Below are 14988 nucleotides of genomic sequence, written 5' to 3'. Positions count from 1 at the left end.
TCCACCTCCTTTGAAGGGTGGAAGTAGCTTTGCAGGAAACCAGAGGAAGGTAAGAGTTTCTTTTCAGCTCCGGTTCTGCTTGCCACTGTAAGAAGAGGATGCTGGGCTAGAAGGCCCTGTGGCCTGATCCAGCGTGGTATCCTTACGTTGTTACATTCTAAACTGCGCTGTGATTTTCGGAAGGATGGGGGCACATCAATTTAATCAATGATAGCACTGTTCTGGTCCAGTGAGAGCTGGACCATAAAGAAGGCTGATTGCCGAAGAATGGATGCTTTTGAATTATGGTGCTGGAGGAGACTCTTGAGAGTCCCATGGACTGCAAGAAGATCAAACCTCTCCATTCTGAAGGAAATCAGCCCTGAGTGCTCACTGGAAGGACAGATCCTGAAGCTGAGGCTCCAAGACTTTGGCCACCTCATGAGAAAAGAAGACTCCCTGGAAAAGACCCTGATGTTGGGAAAGATGGAGGGCACAAGGAGAAGGGGACGACAGAGGACGAGATGGTGGGACAGTGTTCTTGAAGCTACCAGCATGAGTTTGACCAAACTGCGGGAGGCAGTGGAAGACAGGAGTGCCTGGCGTGCTCTGGTCCAGGGGGTCACGAAGAGTCGGACACGACTAAACATCCAAACAACAACAAGCACTGTTCTTAAGGAAAAGGTCAGGCGAGGCATTGGAAGGAACGGGTGAACGCTCCGAGATGATGCAGCAGCCAAAGCCATCCCTCCCTGCTTCTTTGGCTTGCAAGGAGATGCCTTCATCACGGTTACATGCGCCTGCTTCCGCCGCTCCCCAGAGCCCCCTCCGCTGCTGCAGAGTGATACATGACGGAGAGCTGGAGAAACAGAACACGCCGTCTTTGAGCCAGGACGTCTTTCTTATGTAAATACATCAGACTGAAATATCCACCTAAGGGCTCCCACAGGTGCCATCAATAACCGCTGTTCCTGCGGCGTCGCAGTGCGTGCAACCTGCCCCCCTCCTTCGCCGGCTTCTGAATTCTCGCCGCTTTCGGAGTCCCTCCGATAAGTGCGCTTTAGAGATTCATGGCACATCCCGGCTTTTGGACGGCCGGGAACCCACTGGCAGAGGACGTGGAAAAATCATTATTCCTAATGAAGAAATATCGATGACAGAACAGCGTTTCTAGTCAGTGGCCTAACAAGATTTCCGTTCCTAGTCCTTGTCGAACCCTCGCCCGCCCCGCATCCCGGCTACGGTGCGTGTCGCGCAAACACACACAGAGCTTTGCTCTTATGGATTTCCCTTCCAGTCAAAGGCCACCGGTGACCACAATTTAATCTTTTAAGACCTTCTGCTCACAACAGCCATTTGACGGCAAGGGATAAGAATAGTTGGGACACAGTGTTCTGCGAGGAGAGCAGCGTTGGGTCTGCCTTTCTTCTCGTTGTTGTTGAATGTTTTAAGTATGCAATGCGGTCACAGAAGTCAAGCTGAGCTGGGATAGCTCAGCCAGTAGAGCATAAGGGCCTTAAGCTCAGTGTCGTGGGTTCGAGACCCGCACTGGACCAAAAAAATTCCTTCATTGGGGTTGGACTAGATGACCCTCATGGTCTCTTCCAACTCTGTTCTATGAAGGCTTTCAGTAGAGCTGGGAGGCCTGTAGACTTATGAATGTAAGAAGAGCCTGCTGGATCGGGTCCATGGCCCATTAAGCCCAGTATCCTGTTCTCACATCCAGGTGCCCCAAAGGGAAGCCTACAAGTAGGATTCGAACACAAGGGCAATGCTTGCGGTTTCCAGCCACTGATATTGAGAAGCATCACTGCCTCCAACTGTGGAGACACAGCATAGCCATTCTGCTTTGTAGCCCTCCTTCTTCAATCCTCTTTTAAAGACATCTGCTGCCTCCAGTGGGAGAGAGTTCCACAGTTTAACTTTGTGGAGAAGCACTTTCTTTTCTCTGTCCTGAATCTTCAAGCCTTTAGCTTCTTTTGCTGTTGCTTTCTGGGAGGAAGGGGGGTGAGGCATCAGGGAGGGGGTGCTGCGTGAGTACCCCTGCAGAGCCAAACTGGTGGTCTCACCAGTGCTCCTGAACAGTACCAACCTCCTTGCCCCTCCGGGTAAAAAGCAGTGATGCCTCTGCCGGGAGTTACCTACAATTCAAGCCAGCTCCTGGCTTGAATTGATTTGCCGGTGGTTGGGCAAAATATTCCTTCATTGCAGGGGGCAGATGACCCTTTGGGTCCCTTTTCACTATACAGTGGTACCTTGGGTTACATACGCTTCAGGTTAGAGACTCCGCTAACCCAGAAATAGTGCTTCAGGTTAAGAACTTTGCTTCAGGATGAGAACAGAAATCGTGCTCCGGTGGCGCAGCTGCAGCAGGAGGCCCCATTAGCTAAAGTGGTGCTTCAGGTTAAGAACAGTTTCAGGTTAAGAACAGACCTTCAGAACGAATTACGTTCTTAACCCAAGGTACCACTGTACACTTCTAGGATTTTGTGATTCAACAGTGCAAAGCCACAGACTGCCTGCTTCCCACCTGGCCAGGTTCAAGAAGATCTCATGACTCCCAGGTAATTTCCCAGGGTTGATGTTGCAGATGAGTTTTCTTTGCAGAGCAGAAATGTTTGCTGCTTGGTTCATCCCAAAATACTCCAACTACGGCATATTTTGTATTTTAGGGGGAGAGAGATATGAAAGACATCGCTTGATCAAAGCGCTCATTCAGCGCGCAAAATTGCATCTGATTGCTAATGCCTCTCCCTTTGCCGTGGCCTTCCGAGATCTCATCCTCCATTCCCGCACCGTTCCAAAATTATCCGAGAACGAGCGCAGCTAAAAGGTGCCCCCCCTTCTCCTTTCAAAAGGGAAAAGGTGTGGGTGGAAGTGTGGGGAAGAGAGAGACTAAGTGTAGGGAACAATCTACACCCAACGGAAACATGCCCACCCCCAAAATGACAGAGCTGATTGTCACGCTGAAAGAAACAACCCATTGCCAAGGCTGGATTATCAGTTTTCATAACAATGGAGCATTATCCGGAGTTCTGAGTGCGACAGCAAATTCCAGCAGCACTGACATTCAATTAAAACCTCTGGTGGCTGTCAAGCGCTGCTTCTCCCCCTGCCCCTTATCTGGTCCCGGGATTAACCCTTCTGGATCATTTCCACGCAAAAGAAAACGATCCTTTTGCAACCTCAGGCGCAGGTGAATCACAGGACCACCTTTGGGCAGGGGGCATACACTCCTTCCCCTTGTCAGTGCAGGAAAGTGGGGTCAGGGCTGGTGGTCTTCAAACAAAATGATGACCAGCTTGGGAGACGCTGAATAGCCAGCAGCAGGGCCAGCTTACCCATAGGCGCTACGGGTGCGGGGCACCTGAGCGCGGGGCTCTCGGGAGCAACAGGTCGAGAGTCCAGGGCTGAAATTTGGAGTCCGGGGATTGAAGACCCAGGCCAGCCGACAGCTGCTGCCAAGCGGAGCAGAGTGCGTTGGAGCGCCACAGGTTTCCTTTTGCTGTGGGTGTGTGATAGCCTGGGACTCGGACTCGGAGGCTGAACCTGATGGATCCCAGCCTGCGCAGGATTCCCCGCCTCGAGAACCAGCTGAGCCGGGGCTTGAGCCTGAAGGGTCCTCACCTGTGCTGGGTCCTCAGGTGCAAGCATCAGCTGAGTCTGCTCTGGCTCCTGAGGTGATGGAGGACCCATTGCCTGCAGGTGCTCCACTCTCTTTTTTTTTTAAAAAAAAGATATTTATTAGAATTTTACAAAATGAACAAGAAAAAAGAAAAATACACAGTAAAAATAGGTAAAAGGGGGGAAAAAACAATTCCATCTTTCCATCACTTTCTTTCATTAGCTTATTTCCCGGACCTCCTCACACCTCCCTTTTTGTATTCCAGTTCAATTTGTTAGTTCAGCAAATCCTTTCCCTTCTTTGTTTATCCTAATCTTTAATCTTAAAATAATGTAACATTAAATTTTTGTCTATTAATAATCCATTTTTTCCATACTCCTTATAATACTATAACTAAAAACCACATAACTTTCATCCAACATCATTTTAACACTCATTAATTTTACAATATTTCTGTAGGTAGTCTTTAAATTTCTTCCAATCTTCTTCCACCAACTCTTCTCCCTGGTCTCGGATTCTGCCGGTCATTTCTGCCAGTTCCATATAGTCCATCACCTTCATCTGCCATTCTTCCAGGGTGGGTTGCAGGTGCTCCACTCTCAGCCCCGTCAGGGGAAGCTGAGGTTGCCTTTGGGTCCAGTAACCCTCCAGCCTCTCCTGAGCTGCAGAGGCTCAGGGCAGAGAGACAGAGGGAACTAAGTTCCCGCAGGAGGAGTGCTTGCCTCCAGGACAGGAGAGGCGAGTCACCTGTGGACCGGGGCCGCCCTATGCCTTGGGGCAGATAAAAGCCAGCCAGCCCCAGTCCCAGGTTGCGGGAGCAACATTGTTGGTAGCCTGTTCCTGCCGGCACCCTGTCCTGCTCTTCTGCCAGAGTTCCTGACCTCACCCAACTCCCTGCCTTGGACCCAGCTTCAGCCTTGACGGACAGCCTCCATACCGCACCCTCGACCTCGGACTGGACTTGGACCTTGCCTCTTGGTTAGCCCCCGGGACCAGCACAGGGTGCTGAGGCCAGCTCTGCCCTCTTGGGATTGGCGGGCCGTCGAGAGAGAGTTGTGTGTGGCATGGGAGAGAGTTGTGTGCCCCCCCAAAAAGCTCAGCAACTTTGGCCTGCCCCCCATTTGGGGACACAGGGCAGTTTTCTGCACCCCGGCGCTGCATATGCTAAATCAGCCCTAGCCATCAGCTTTACAGGGTGAATTGTCTGACCCCCTGAAGAGCAGGGGGCTGCAGCACCACCCCCAGGCCATCTGCAGAGGGGGCTCTGCAAGGCAGTAGAGGCTCCCCTTCTCCAGAAAGCTGCCCCGGGGGCACAAAGCCCAGTCTTTGCAGGTAGCAGGGGGTGCGAGATCACAGTTAGGAATTTGTTGTTGTTTAGTCGTTTAGTCGTGTCTGCCTCTTCATGACCCCATGGACCAGAGCATACCAGGCACTCCTGTCTTCCACTGCCTCCCGCAGTTTGGTCAAACTCATGCTGGTAGCTTCGAGAACACTGTCCCACCATCTCGTCCTCTGTCGCCCCCTTCTCCTTGTGCCCTCCATCTTTCCCAACATCAGGGTCTTTTCCAGGGAGTCTTCTCTTCTCATGAGGTGGCCAAAGTCTTGGAGCCTCAGCTTCAGGATCTGTCCTTCCAGTGAGCACTCAGGGCTGATTTCCTTCAGAATGGAGAGGTTTGATCTTCTTGCAGTCCATGGGACTCTCAAGAGTCTCCTCCAGGAATGCCCCATCTTAAGAAGTCCCAGCATACAGGAAAACAAGAAAGATACAGAACACAAAGGGCTGGAAAACCATTCATGCCTCCCTGGTGTGTAAGCTGTATGTTTATAAGGACTTTATAACAGGGGGCAGGGAACTTTCAGAAGTGCCAGCCCCCCCCCCCCCCCCCCAGTATTCTGAATTAGTGCTGTCAAATCTCTGGCCTGACCCCTCCCTGCTAGATGGCCCATGGGCCAGACCCTGCACGGTCTTCTTATGCTCTGATGTGTTCCTTTTAATAATAATAATAATAAATATTTATACCCCGCTCTCCCCAGCCAAGACCGGGCTCAGGGCGGCTAACACCAGATATAAAACAATTGATTAAGATACAACTTAAAAACAAGATTAAAATACATTAAAATGCAGCCTCATTTCAATAGAAACTCAAATCAAAAACTTTTGGTCGATGAAAACGTCAAATCTTCACCAAGGCCAACTATCCAGACTGGTCCTACGTGGGCCAGAAAAAAGCCAGGGAAGTCCCCAAGTAGGAGCTCCATCACAGAAGGAGAATGGAAAAAAGGAAGAGGGGATCAAGTGGATTCCAAGCCAAAGACCAGGCGGAACAACTCTGTCTTACAGGCCCTGCAGAAAGAAATAAAATCCTGCAGGGCCCTGGTCTCATAAGGCAGAGCGTTCCACCAGACCGGAGCCAGTGTTGAAAAGGCCCTGCTCTGGTTGTGGTGGTCCTTTTCACCACTTTGTTTTAAGACCCCCTGGAAGGGTGTTATAAAAGGTACGGAATTAATAAGCCAACGCTCTTGCGTTTCTCTTTCACCTGGTCATGGCTGCCCCCCAAGAACCCCAGCGAGACTCATTCTTTCAGGACCCGCTCCCCCCCCCCCAGCATCTCAGCAGACGACAAAGAAGTTTGCTCCACTTGTGGCTCCCAATCCGCAGTTGATGGAAACCACAGGAGAGGAGAGGGTTGTTCTTGCGCTCGGATCCTGCTCGCAGGTTTCCCGCAGGTTGGCCAACGTGGGACCAGAATCCTGCACCATATAGGTCACTGGCCTGATCCAGCGGGCTCTTCTTATGTCCTTGTGTTCTTCACACCAGCCTTGAAGTAAGATCTGACTGCAACCCTGCTGGGGTTCTGAATGTGGCTTGTCGGGGCTGCATGACAACCGTCTGTCCTTCCCGTCAGGCAGCAAAATATCTGCAACTGGCCCTTGAGGGTCTTAAGCAGCCTTTCGAAACCCTGACCGCTTGGTTGATGCTCCAGGCTTGCAACCACCCACCTCCTTGCCCGGTAGCTCACTGTCAGCTCCCAAAGCAAAGCAGAGCACCCCGTCCCCAATACTGACAAGTCGATGGGCTAATGCAATTTCCTCCTCTAATTTGTATTGGCTCGGACTGCATCCCCCAATGTCCGTGAGAGTCGCCTCTCATTTCCATCAAACGGAAGCACAGGCAGGACTCAGGAGCCAAGCTGCACGGGGCTGCCCTGCTTCTGAACTCAGCCTCCAACCCTCCAAGGTGAAATGGGGAGGGCGGACTGGGTGGGCGGCTTGCAGCCTGGAAAGGCGTGTGGGTGATGCAGAGACCTGAGGTGTTTGGGTGGAGGGTGGGTGTTCAGTGGCAGACCTCGGGGTCCCAAATTTCAGCGGCGTCCCAACATCTGCTTCCCCACCCCCCTTGAACTCTGTTCTAAAGTATCGTTGCGGTTCCCTGTGGCGCTGCCAAGACTTTGCACCCAGCGCAAGCGAACCAGTCACACTCCTCTGGTGTGCTGAAGGTGGAGAGAGCGTCCAGGACAAAATGCAAGAGAAAGCCACTTCCGCCCACAGAGGAGGTGGAGTTGCAGGCTTCACGGCCCCACCATGCGCAGCGGCTAGAGCCCAGCCCCACATGATTGGGGGAATTCCCATCCACATCACACCCTGGCCAGCCAATCGGCTGGCTCTGGGGGTGTGGCCTGCCCAATTTAAACCAGGACGCAGCCAGGGATCTCCCTCTTTGCCGCCTGCCAGCTGTTCCTGCTTTTCCCACCCTCCCGCCCTATAAGGTTTCCGTTCCTTGACCTTGCTATGGACCTTGGTTGGTCACCATTGAGGGGCCTGGTAGGAATTTTTCCACTTGGCAAATTGGCACCAGCCACTTGGTTTTCGCCTACCTCATAGCAAATCATCACAACTTTCTGGGTATTGGCGGTTAGGCATTGGTATAGTTCTGTAGATGGAAGAGGGGAGGTAGCGCCGTCACCTGCCCTGCATATTGAAGGGTAGTCCAATAAAGGATTCTGGGGGGTGTGGCCCTGTCCGAAGCTGAGGGGGTGGGGGCCTAAGCCACACCCCCTATCGTTGACCCCGGGGGAGTTCCTTGTTGATGTGCATCAGCAGACTCCCCCTACTGGTGGTTAACCCTTCCTGGACTTCAAGCGGATGGGTTGGAGCATTGCACCTTTGGGGGAGAGTTGCAGCGCCTTAAGTAAAGGTAAAGGGACCCCTGACCATTAGGTCTGGTCGTGACCGACTGGGGTTGCGGCGCTCATCTCGCTTTACTGGCTGAGGGAGCCAGCGTACAGCTTCCGGGTCATGTGGCCAGCAGGACTAAGCCGCTTCTGGCGAACCAGAGCAGCGCACAGAAACACCGTTTACCTTCCCGCCGGAGCGATACCTATTTATCTACTTGCACTTTGACGTGCTTTCGAAATGCTAGGTTGGCAGGAGCAGGGACCGAGCAACGGGAGCTCACCCCGTTGCGGAGATTCGAATCACCGACCTCGTGATCGGCAAGCCCTAGGCTCTCTGGTTTAACCCACAGCGCCACCCACATCCCAAACATGAAATAGAAGTTTACAAAAATCTACAAATAAAGCATTACCAACGGAAATGATATGCAAAACACAATAGAAGATCCACATTTAAAGCAGACTAATGAACGGGGGTGGAGAGTTCTAGGATGCATTAAAGTTTAAAATAGAAAAGAAATGCAAATGCACAGTAAAAATAATCCACATATAAACCACCATTAGCAATGTAACAAACTAACTGAGATAGCATCCTTTTCATGCAGAAGTTGCTGTTCTTTGAGATGCTCAGAATCTCCTGGTTGGCCTCTGCTTGGAAGCAGGAGACTTAACCAAGCAACCCCTTCAGTTGACCCAGTAGGACACTTCTGACATTTATTTTATTTTTTTAAAAAACATTTTTTTAATTGTTATTCTTTAAATTTCCTCAAACATTCCTCCAAAATGCATTGTGAAAACCTGTGCATATGTTGCAACCTATAACACTGGGCATCTGTAAAATATGTCCACAGCTTAGCATAAACCTTTGGGTCTTTAGTTTGTTGTAGAATTTGTGAATGAAATGAAGCTCCGCCCTCCTTGTGCAAAGGTGTCTCTCTGCTTTGTTCCTCTTAAATTGTGGGTCATTTTTTCAGTCAGGGCCTCCCGTGGGAGCGAGTTCCACAGTTTAACTATGCCCTGCATTTCATTTCACTTTTAATTTGCATACCGCCTTTCTATATTACTATGCAGAAGGCCATCTACAAGCTGAAGAAACAGCAAAGTAGATAGCAAAGTTCACACACATAATAAACAATCTGTTCCGATACAAAAAGGCAAAGAATAAAATTAAATATTAGCAAATAATAATTAAACAGTTTACACTTCTCAGTTTTTACTAAACTGTTGTTGTTGTTTAGTCATTTAGTCATGTCTTCCTCTTCGTGACCCCCTGGACCAGAGCACGCCAGGCCCTCCTGTCTTCCACTGCCTCCCGCAGTTTGGTCAAACTCATGCTGGTAGCTTCGAGAACACTGTCCCACCATCTTGTCCTCTGTCGTCCCCTTCTCCTTGTGCCCTCCATCTTTCCCAACATCAGGGTCTTTTCCAGGGAGTCTTCTCTGTGGCCAAAGTACTGGAGTCTCAGCTTCACAATCTGTCCTTCCAGTGAGCACTCAGGGCTGATTTCCTTCAGAATGGAGAGGTTTGATCTTCTTGCAGTCCATGGGACTCTCAAGAGTCTCCTCCAGCACCAGAATTCAAAAGCATCCATTCTTCGGCGATCAGCCTTCTTTATGGTCCAGCTCTCACTTCCATACATCACTACTGGGAAAACCATAGCTTTTACTATATGGACCTTTGTTGGCAAGGTGATGTCTCTGCTTTTTAAGATGCTGTCTAGGTTTGCCTAAACTGTAATCAGCAAAAATAACTGCAAGTCACAATGCATGAAGAAGTCCTTCCTTTTCTCTGTCCTGAATCTTCCCATATTCAGCTTCATTGCTTGTCCGCAAGTTCTAGTATTAGCCGAGAGGGAGGAAAACTTTTCCTGATCTGCTTCCTCCGTGCCGGGTCTAATTTCGTAAACTTCCGCCCTGCCTCCTCTTCCTCCAGCTAATGACCGCTCCCCACATTAAATGGGAGGCGCCCTTTGCGTGGTCGCATGCAGCCCCTGGACCCTATGCGGCACCATTAGCACAGGCTTGGCTTCACCTCCCCCCAGGTGGGCTACCTGGAGGTCTCTGCCTAACTCAGTCAGTTGCCCAGTCCCACCTGGGGAAGCGTTGACAATGTGACCAGGCCAGGTAGGGGGAGGGACTACCTGCCCACACAATAGAGGGAGGATCTTACCTGGGAATCGTCAGTTGGCTCCAGAGCTTCTCCCACCCTCAGTTAAGACTTCTTTTGCAGGTTAACCTTTTCTCCACAGGTACGCAGGCACTGCTACGTCAAGGTCGCTGTTGAAGGGCCGGAAAGGATTTCCCCTGCATTGGCAGGTTTGCCTTTCCCATAGCAAAACGTCACAACTTTGGTGGTTTCAGGCCTTGGGCGGAATCCTTTAGTCTATCTTCCCTGAATGGGCGGGGGGGGGGGCGTGTAGCAGTGACCCACGCCCCCTTCCTCTTTGCGGCAGCGATACCAGGGTTCCCCATTAAATGGGTTGTTTTGAGAGGAGGCTTTGGCCGTACGCCTAGAGGTTGTCATTGCTCTCCCCTGCGACGGCGGCGTAACGGGGGCAGACTCTCTCTGCTTGAACATATGTTCTCCAGAGCCAGCCCATCCCCCCCCACACACACTGGATAACCCTGATGTTCCCCAGATCCCTGGCAGGGGACTGGGAGGGATAAACGCCCAGTGCCTGAGCCAAGGTCTATCCACATCTGAAACGTAATAACGTTGTGGCCAATTTTAATCCCATAGCACGTTGTCTTGAGTCGTTATTCCACACGGGGGGCGCCGAGGGCTTGGGGAACTCCACCTGTCCATGCAAATCAAGTTGATGCCCCCTTACGTTCCCATGGGGGTCTCCTTCGCGGCCAAGCACCATGAGTGGTCCCTAACTCCAGGCCCCTCTCTGCCCTCCAGGTCGCTGTGCCCGCTGCGGGGAGAACGTCGTGGGAGAAGGAACTGGCTGCACCGCGATGGACCAGGTCTTCCACGTGGAGTGCTTCACCTGCATGACCTGCAGCAACAAACTGCGGGGCCAGCCCTTCTACGCGGTGGAGAAGAAAGCCTACTGCGAGCCCTGCTACATCGTAAGTGCCTCCGACCGCTCTCTGCTTCTGGCGGAGCTAGACGTTCATTCATTGTGTTTCTATCCCGCCTTTTCCTTGAAGGAGCTCATGCCTCTCCCCCTCCTCATTCAGTCCTCACAACAACCCTGAGAGGTAGGCTTGGCTGAGAGGCAGTGAGCGGTAGCCAAAGCCACACCCCATTGAGCTTCATGGCCAAGTGGGGATTCGAACCCCAGCCTCTCCAAGGTCTTAGTCCAGCGCTCTAACCACTCCACTCCACTGACAGGTGTCTCTTCAGATTCAGGAAGATCATTTGTATGTTCTGTGTCTCTCTGATTCTCGAGTCCCCACTTACACCAGGGGTCTCCATGTGAGATGTACCTGCCCCTGGGGTACAATAGGATTATCTTTGGGGTGCACCAAGATGCAAGGGGTGGCACAGGGCGCTGGAGGTCATACCTGTCGATGTTGACGCTCATTGGCTGTCTGGAGGACTCAGGTGTGAGGAATCTTCTGAGGTGTGCTGGTCCTGGGGGGCTAACTGAGAGGCGAGGTCCGAGGCCAGTCCAAGGTCGATGGTGCAGTATGGAGGCTGTCCATCAAAGCTGTAGCTGGGTCCAAGGCAGGGAGTCAGGTGTGGTCAGGAACTCTGGCAGAAGAGCAAGACAGGGTGCAGGCTGGAACAGGCTAACAACAACATTGCTCCTGGGACTGGGCTGACTGGCTTTTATCTGCCCGGAGGCATAGGGCGGCCCTGATCCTCTGGTGACTCGCCTCTCCTGGCCTGGAGGCAAGCCCTCCTCCTGCGGGAACTTAGTTCCCTCCACCTCTCTGCCCTGAGCCTCTGCAGCTCAGGAGAGGCTGGAGGGTGACCGGACCCAGAGGCAACCTCAGCTTCCTCTGGTGGGGCTGAGACTGGAGCACCTGCAGGCAATGGGTCCTCCATCACCTCAGGGGCCAGAGCAGACTCAGCTGGTGCCTGCACCTGAGGACCCAGCACAGGTGAGGACCCTTCAGGCTCAAGCCCCAGGCCCGGCTCAGCTGGTTCTGGAGGCGGGGAATCCTGTGCAGGCTGGGATTCTTCAGGTTCAGCCTTTGAGTCCGAATCCCAGGCCATCACATGAGGAATTCATTTCTGGGAATCCCCAGAGCGTGCGCCGCTTTACGTCCAGCTAAGCTACTTGGATAAAGTATGTCCTTTGACCCAGATGATGAACGCCTATTTATTGCATTTCTAGCCAACATTTTTCTCGATATGGAGCTCAAGGCAGTGCACCTAGTGCTCCTAAACCCCACATTTTATCCTCGCGGCAACCCCACGAGGTCAGTTAGCCGGAGAGTGAGCGACTGGCCAGAGGTCTCTTCCATTTCTACAATTCTATGGTTCTATGAAGTCGTGGACTTACACCTTTCTGGAGCAAAAGGGGACCCTTTGATGGATTCCTCTTTAGCATATGTTTTGGGTAGGTAAGCCAACCCTGCCCTTTGCACAGCAGAAGACTCAAGATACCCACTTTATACGGTGGTCAGGAAGGGGAGACCACGAAGCAGTGTCAAAGTCAAGTCCCGTAGCCTCTGCTTCTCTTACCCTTCAGCATTAGATAAAAATTTACAGCAACGTAAAACTAAACGTTTATGGTCAGCCTCGTGGCATTTATGTTTCTTACTGGAAAGGAAGGACAGTTTCTTTGGGAGGAAGGTTCCTGGGGAAGCTGTCTTTATTTTACTTTCATTTCATTTGCCAAGGTGGGGAGGAAGGACATTGTGCAACTTCAATCCCAAAGAGAAAGACTATGTAGGAATGTGGCAGAGTATATGCTTGGCATACAGAAGGTCTCACATTCAGCTCTTCCCATCTCCGGTAGTAGAGGTGGAAAAGACCTCTGCCTGATGTCCCAGAGAGGTCAGAAAGGAGAGCGAAATAAGCAAGGAGTCCTGTGGGTCATTGAGCCCCTGCCCCACTTGGCCAGTGGATGTTCATAAAATTTGGGACAATCCCAAAACTTATCTCAAATCCCTGTCAGTCCCCAAGTTCAATCCCAGTTCAAAGGATCTTGGGTTGGCAGACGTCTGAGAAAGACATCTGAAGCCACCTATCAGATTGGACAAGTTGGTTGTCCAAGTTGGTTGACTTGGTTCCAAGCATCTTAACAAAGCTGTTCCCCTGTGTTGTTTGGAGGCCAGCCCTGTCATTCACAGGATAGCACCTCCCTCTAGCTGAGACAGACAGGATCTAGCATCTTTGGAGTCCTATTCCAGGGGAAGGACCTTCGCACCCCAGATCCTGCCTAGGACCTTTTGGAAGAGCCTGGGATCAGCCAGGGGGACATTGTAGCTACACACGAACCACTGCAATTGGGGGGGGGGTAGCAATGAAGTTTTGTGCCCGCATCACCCCTACGTTAGGAATTAGGTCACTGGCCTTACAAATCCAAGGAAGGGGAGGTCAGTATATCCTGCTTCCCCAGATGAGCAACTTGGAGGGAGATCAGATTCAGGACCATGGCTAGTTCACCTGCAGCTGAGACCAAACATCTATGTTGTCTCAGCAAGGTTCTGAGTCTTCTTCTGGTTCTCCTCCTCCTCTGCTTCTAGTTCTCCTCCTCCTCTCCCACAACAGCATACAAATAGCCTGCTGGATCAGGCCAACGGCCCACCTAGTCCAGCCTCCAGTTCCCACAGTGGCCAGACAGATGCCGCTAAGGGAAACCAGAAAGCAGGCTTTGAGCACAAGAGCAACACTCTCCCTTCCTCTGGTTTCCAGCAACGGGATTTCAGAAGCATTTCTGCCTCTGACTGTGGAGGCAGATCATATCCTTCATGGTTAGTAGCCATCAATAGCCCTCTCCTCCATGAATTTGTCTAATCCTCTTTTGAAGCCATCGCTACCTCCTGTGGCAGTGAGTTCCATAGTTTAACTTCCTTTTGTTGTTTTATGCTGCCACAAGGCCGAGGATAGGCCCTATTACCACTCCCTACCAGCAGTTCACTTCAGTCGCAGCCTTTCCTTGAGCTTCATACCTCTCAAAAAAAGCTCCATTGCATCTCCCAGGCTTGGTGGTCTCCATCCCTGGAGTGCTACTTCCTTGCCAGTTGAAAGGTCTTCTTCTGCAGCTGTTGGCTCCTTTGGGACTAATGGAGTTTCCAACTGTGAGGCATCTCTCCCCAAGGTGACTGTGGACCAACCATCACGAGAGCCTCCTTCAGGCACAAGGAAGGGGAGGCAGTTCTCATGACCCACATGAGATGGACCAGGGCATCCTTCTCCTCAGAGCTACAGCTTCCAGAGGACTCTGTCTTGGAGGAGGCCTGGTCCAGGGTCAAAATCGTGTGCTCGCGAGAGCGGAGAAATCTTTCAAAGGGAAAGGGAGCCCCTCCCTCCCGTCTCGCCCCGAATCTGCCATAGTTTTGAGGTGCATCTGCCTCAGGCAGCCCAATAATGGTTTTGAGATTATTTAATCTCATTACTTACGCACTTCATTAGCCTGAGTGAATTGCTGGCGAAGGTTCAGTAAGCTTCCTCCGTTCGGAGATAAAAGGATGAGCAAGAAAACGCAAGAGGATCCTCGTCCTCTCGCCCGCTTTCAGATTTATCATCTAATCTTTGTTAAAGCATAAGAGAATGGTAATTGGCCGGCGGCGTGAGCCTGATCCTCAGCGCGGCTTTGAGCGCTGGAGGGGCAGGATGACAACCCTCGTCGAGGACAGTTGTCCCAGAGCACCGCAAGGACATTTTGCAAGCAACCACCGAGGGTCCCCGGGGGCTCCAGAAAGCTAGCGACATTTAAGAACAACCGGACATTCAAAGGAAATGCAAATACAAAATAGAATAATAGAATTGTGGAGTTGAAAGAGGTCCACAAGGGTCATCAACCCTCTGCAATGCAGAGATCTCAGCTAAAGCATCGGTGACAGAGGACCACCCAACCTTTGCTTGAGAGCCCCCATGGAAGGACTTCTGAGGGAGTCCATTCCACCGCTGAACAGCTCTCACCACCACAAAGTTCTTCCTAAGGTTTAGTTGGAATCTTCTTTCTCGTAACTTGAATCCATCGGTGGTGAGTTGAACCTCCGGAGCATTTGAGGGATTAACTATTCACCAGTTAAACATCAGGAATAACTTCCTGGTGGTAAGCACAGCAGAACAGACTTGGTCAAA

The 14988-nt window shown here is 51.5% G+C and overlaps 1 protein-coding gene across 5 annotated transcripts in view; it reads left to right on the top strand.

The window, feature by feature from the left end:
• The window catches only part of LPP (LIM domain containing preferred translocation partner in lipoma), a 286392-nt gene that overhangs the window by 232309 nt on the left and 39095 nt on the right, over positions 1-14988 (top strand). For all 5 annotated transcript variants that reach the window (XM_077929605.1, XM_077929604.1, XM_077929606.1 and 2 more), the window contains one exon: positions 10681-10850. In XM_077929605.1, the coding sequence (XP_077785731.1) occupies positions 10681-10850 (170 nt within the window). The remainder of the gene's footprint in view (positions 1-10680; positions 10851-14988) is intronic.

Source organism: Podarcis muralis, chromosome 6, assembly GCF_964188315.1.
Source record: "Podarcis muralis chromosome 6, rPodMur119.hap1.1, whole genome shotgun sequence".
NCBI classification, from domain to species: domain Eukaryota; kingdom Metazoa; phylum Chordata; class Lepidosauria; order Squamata; family Lacertidae; genus Podarcis; species Podarcis muralis.
This window is presented reverse-complemented; position numbering and strand designations above follow the sequence as displayed.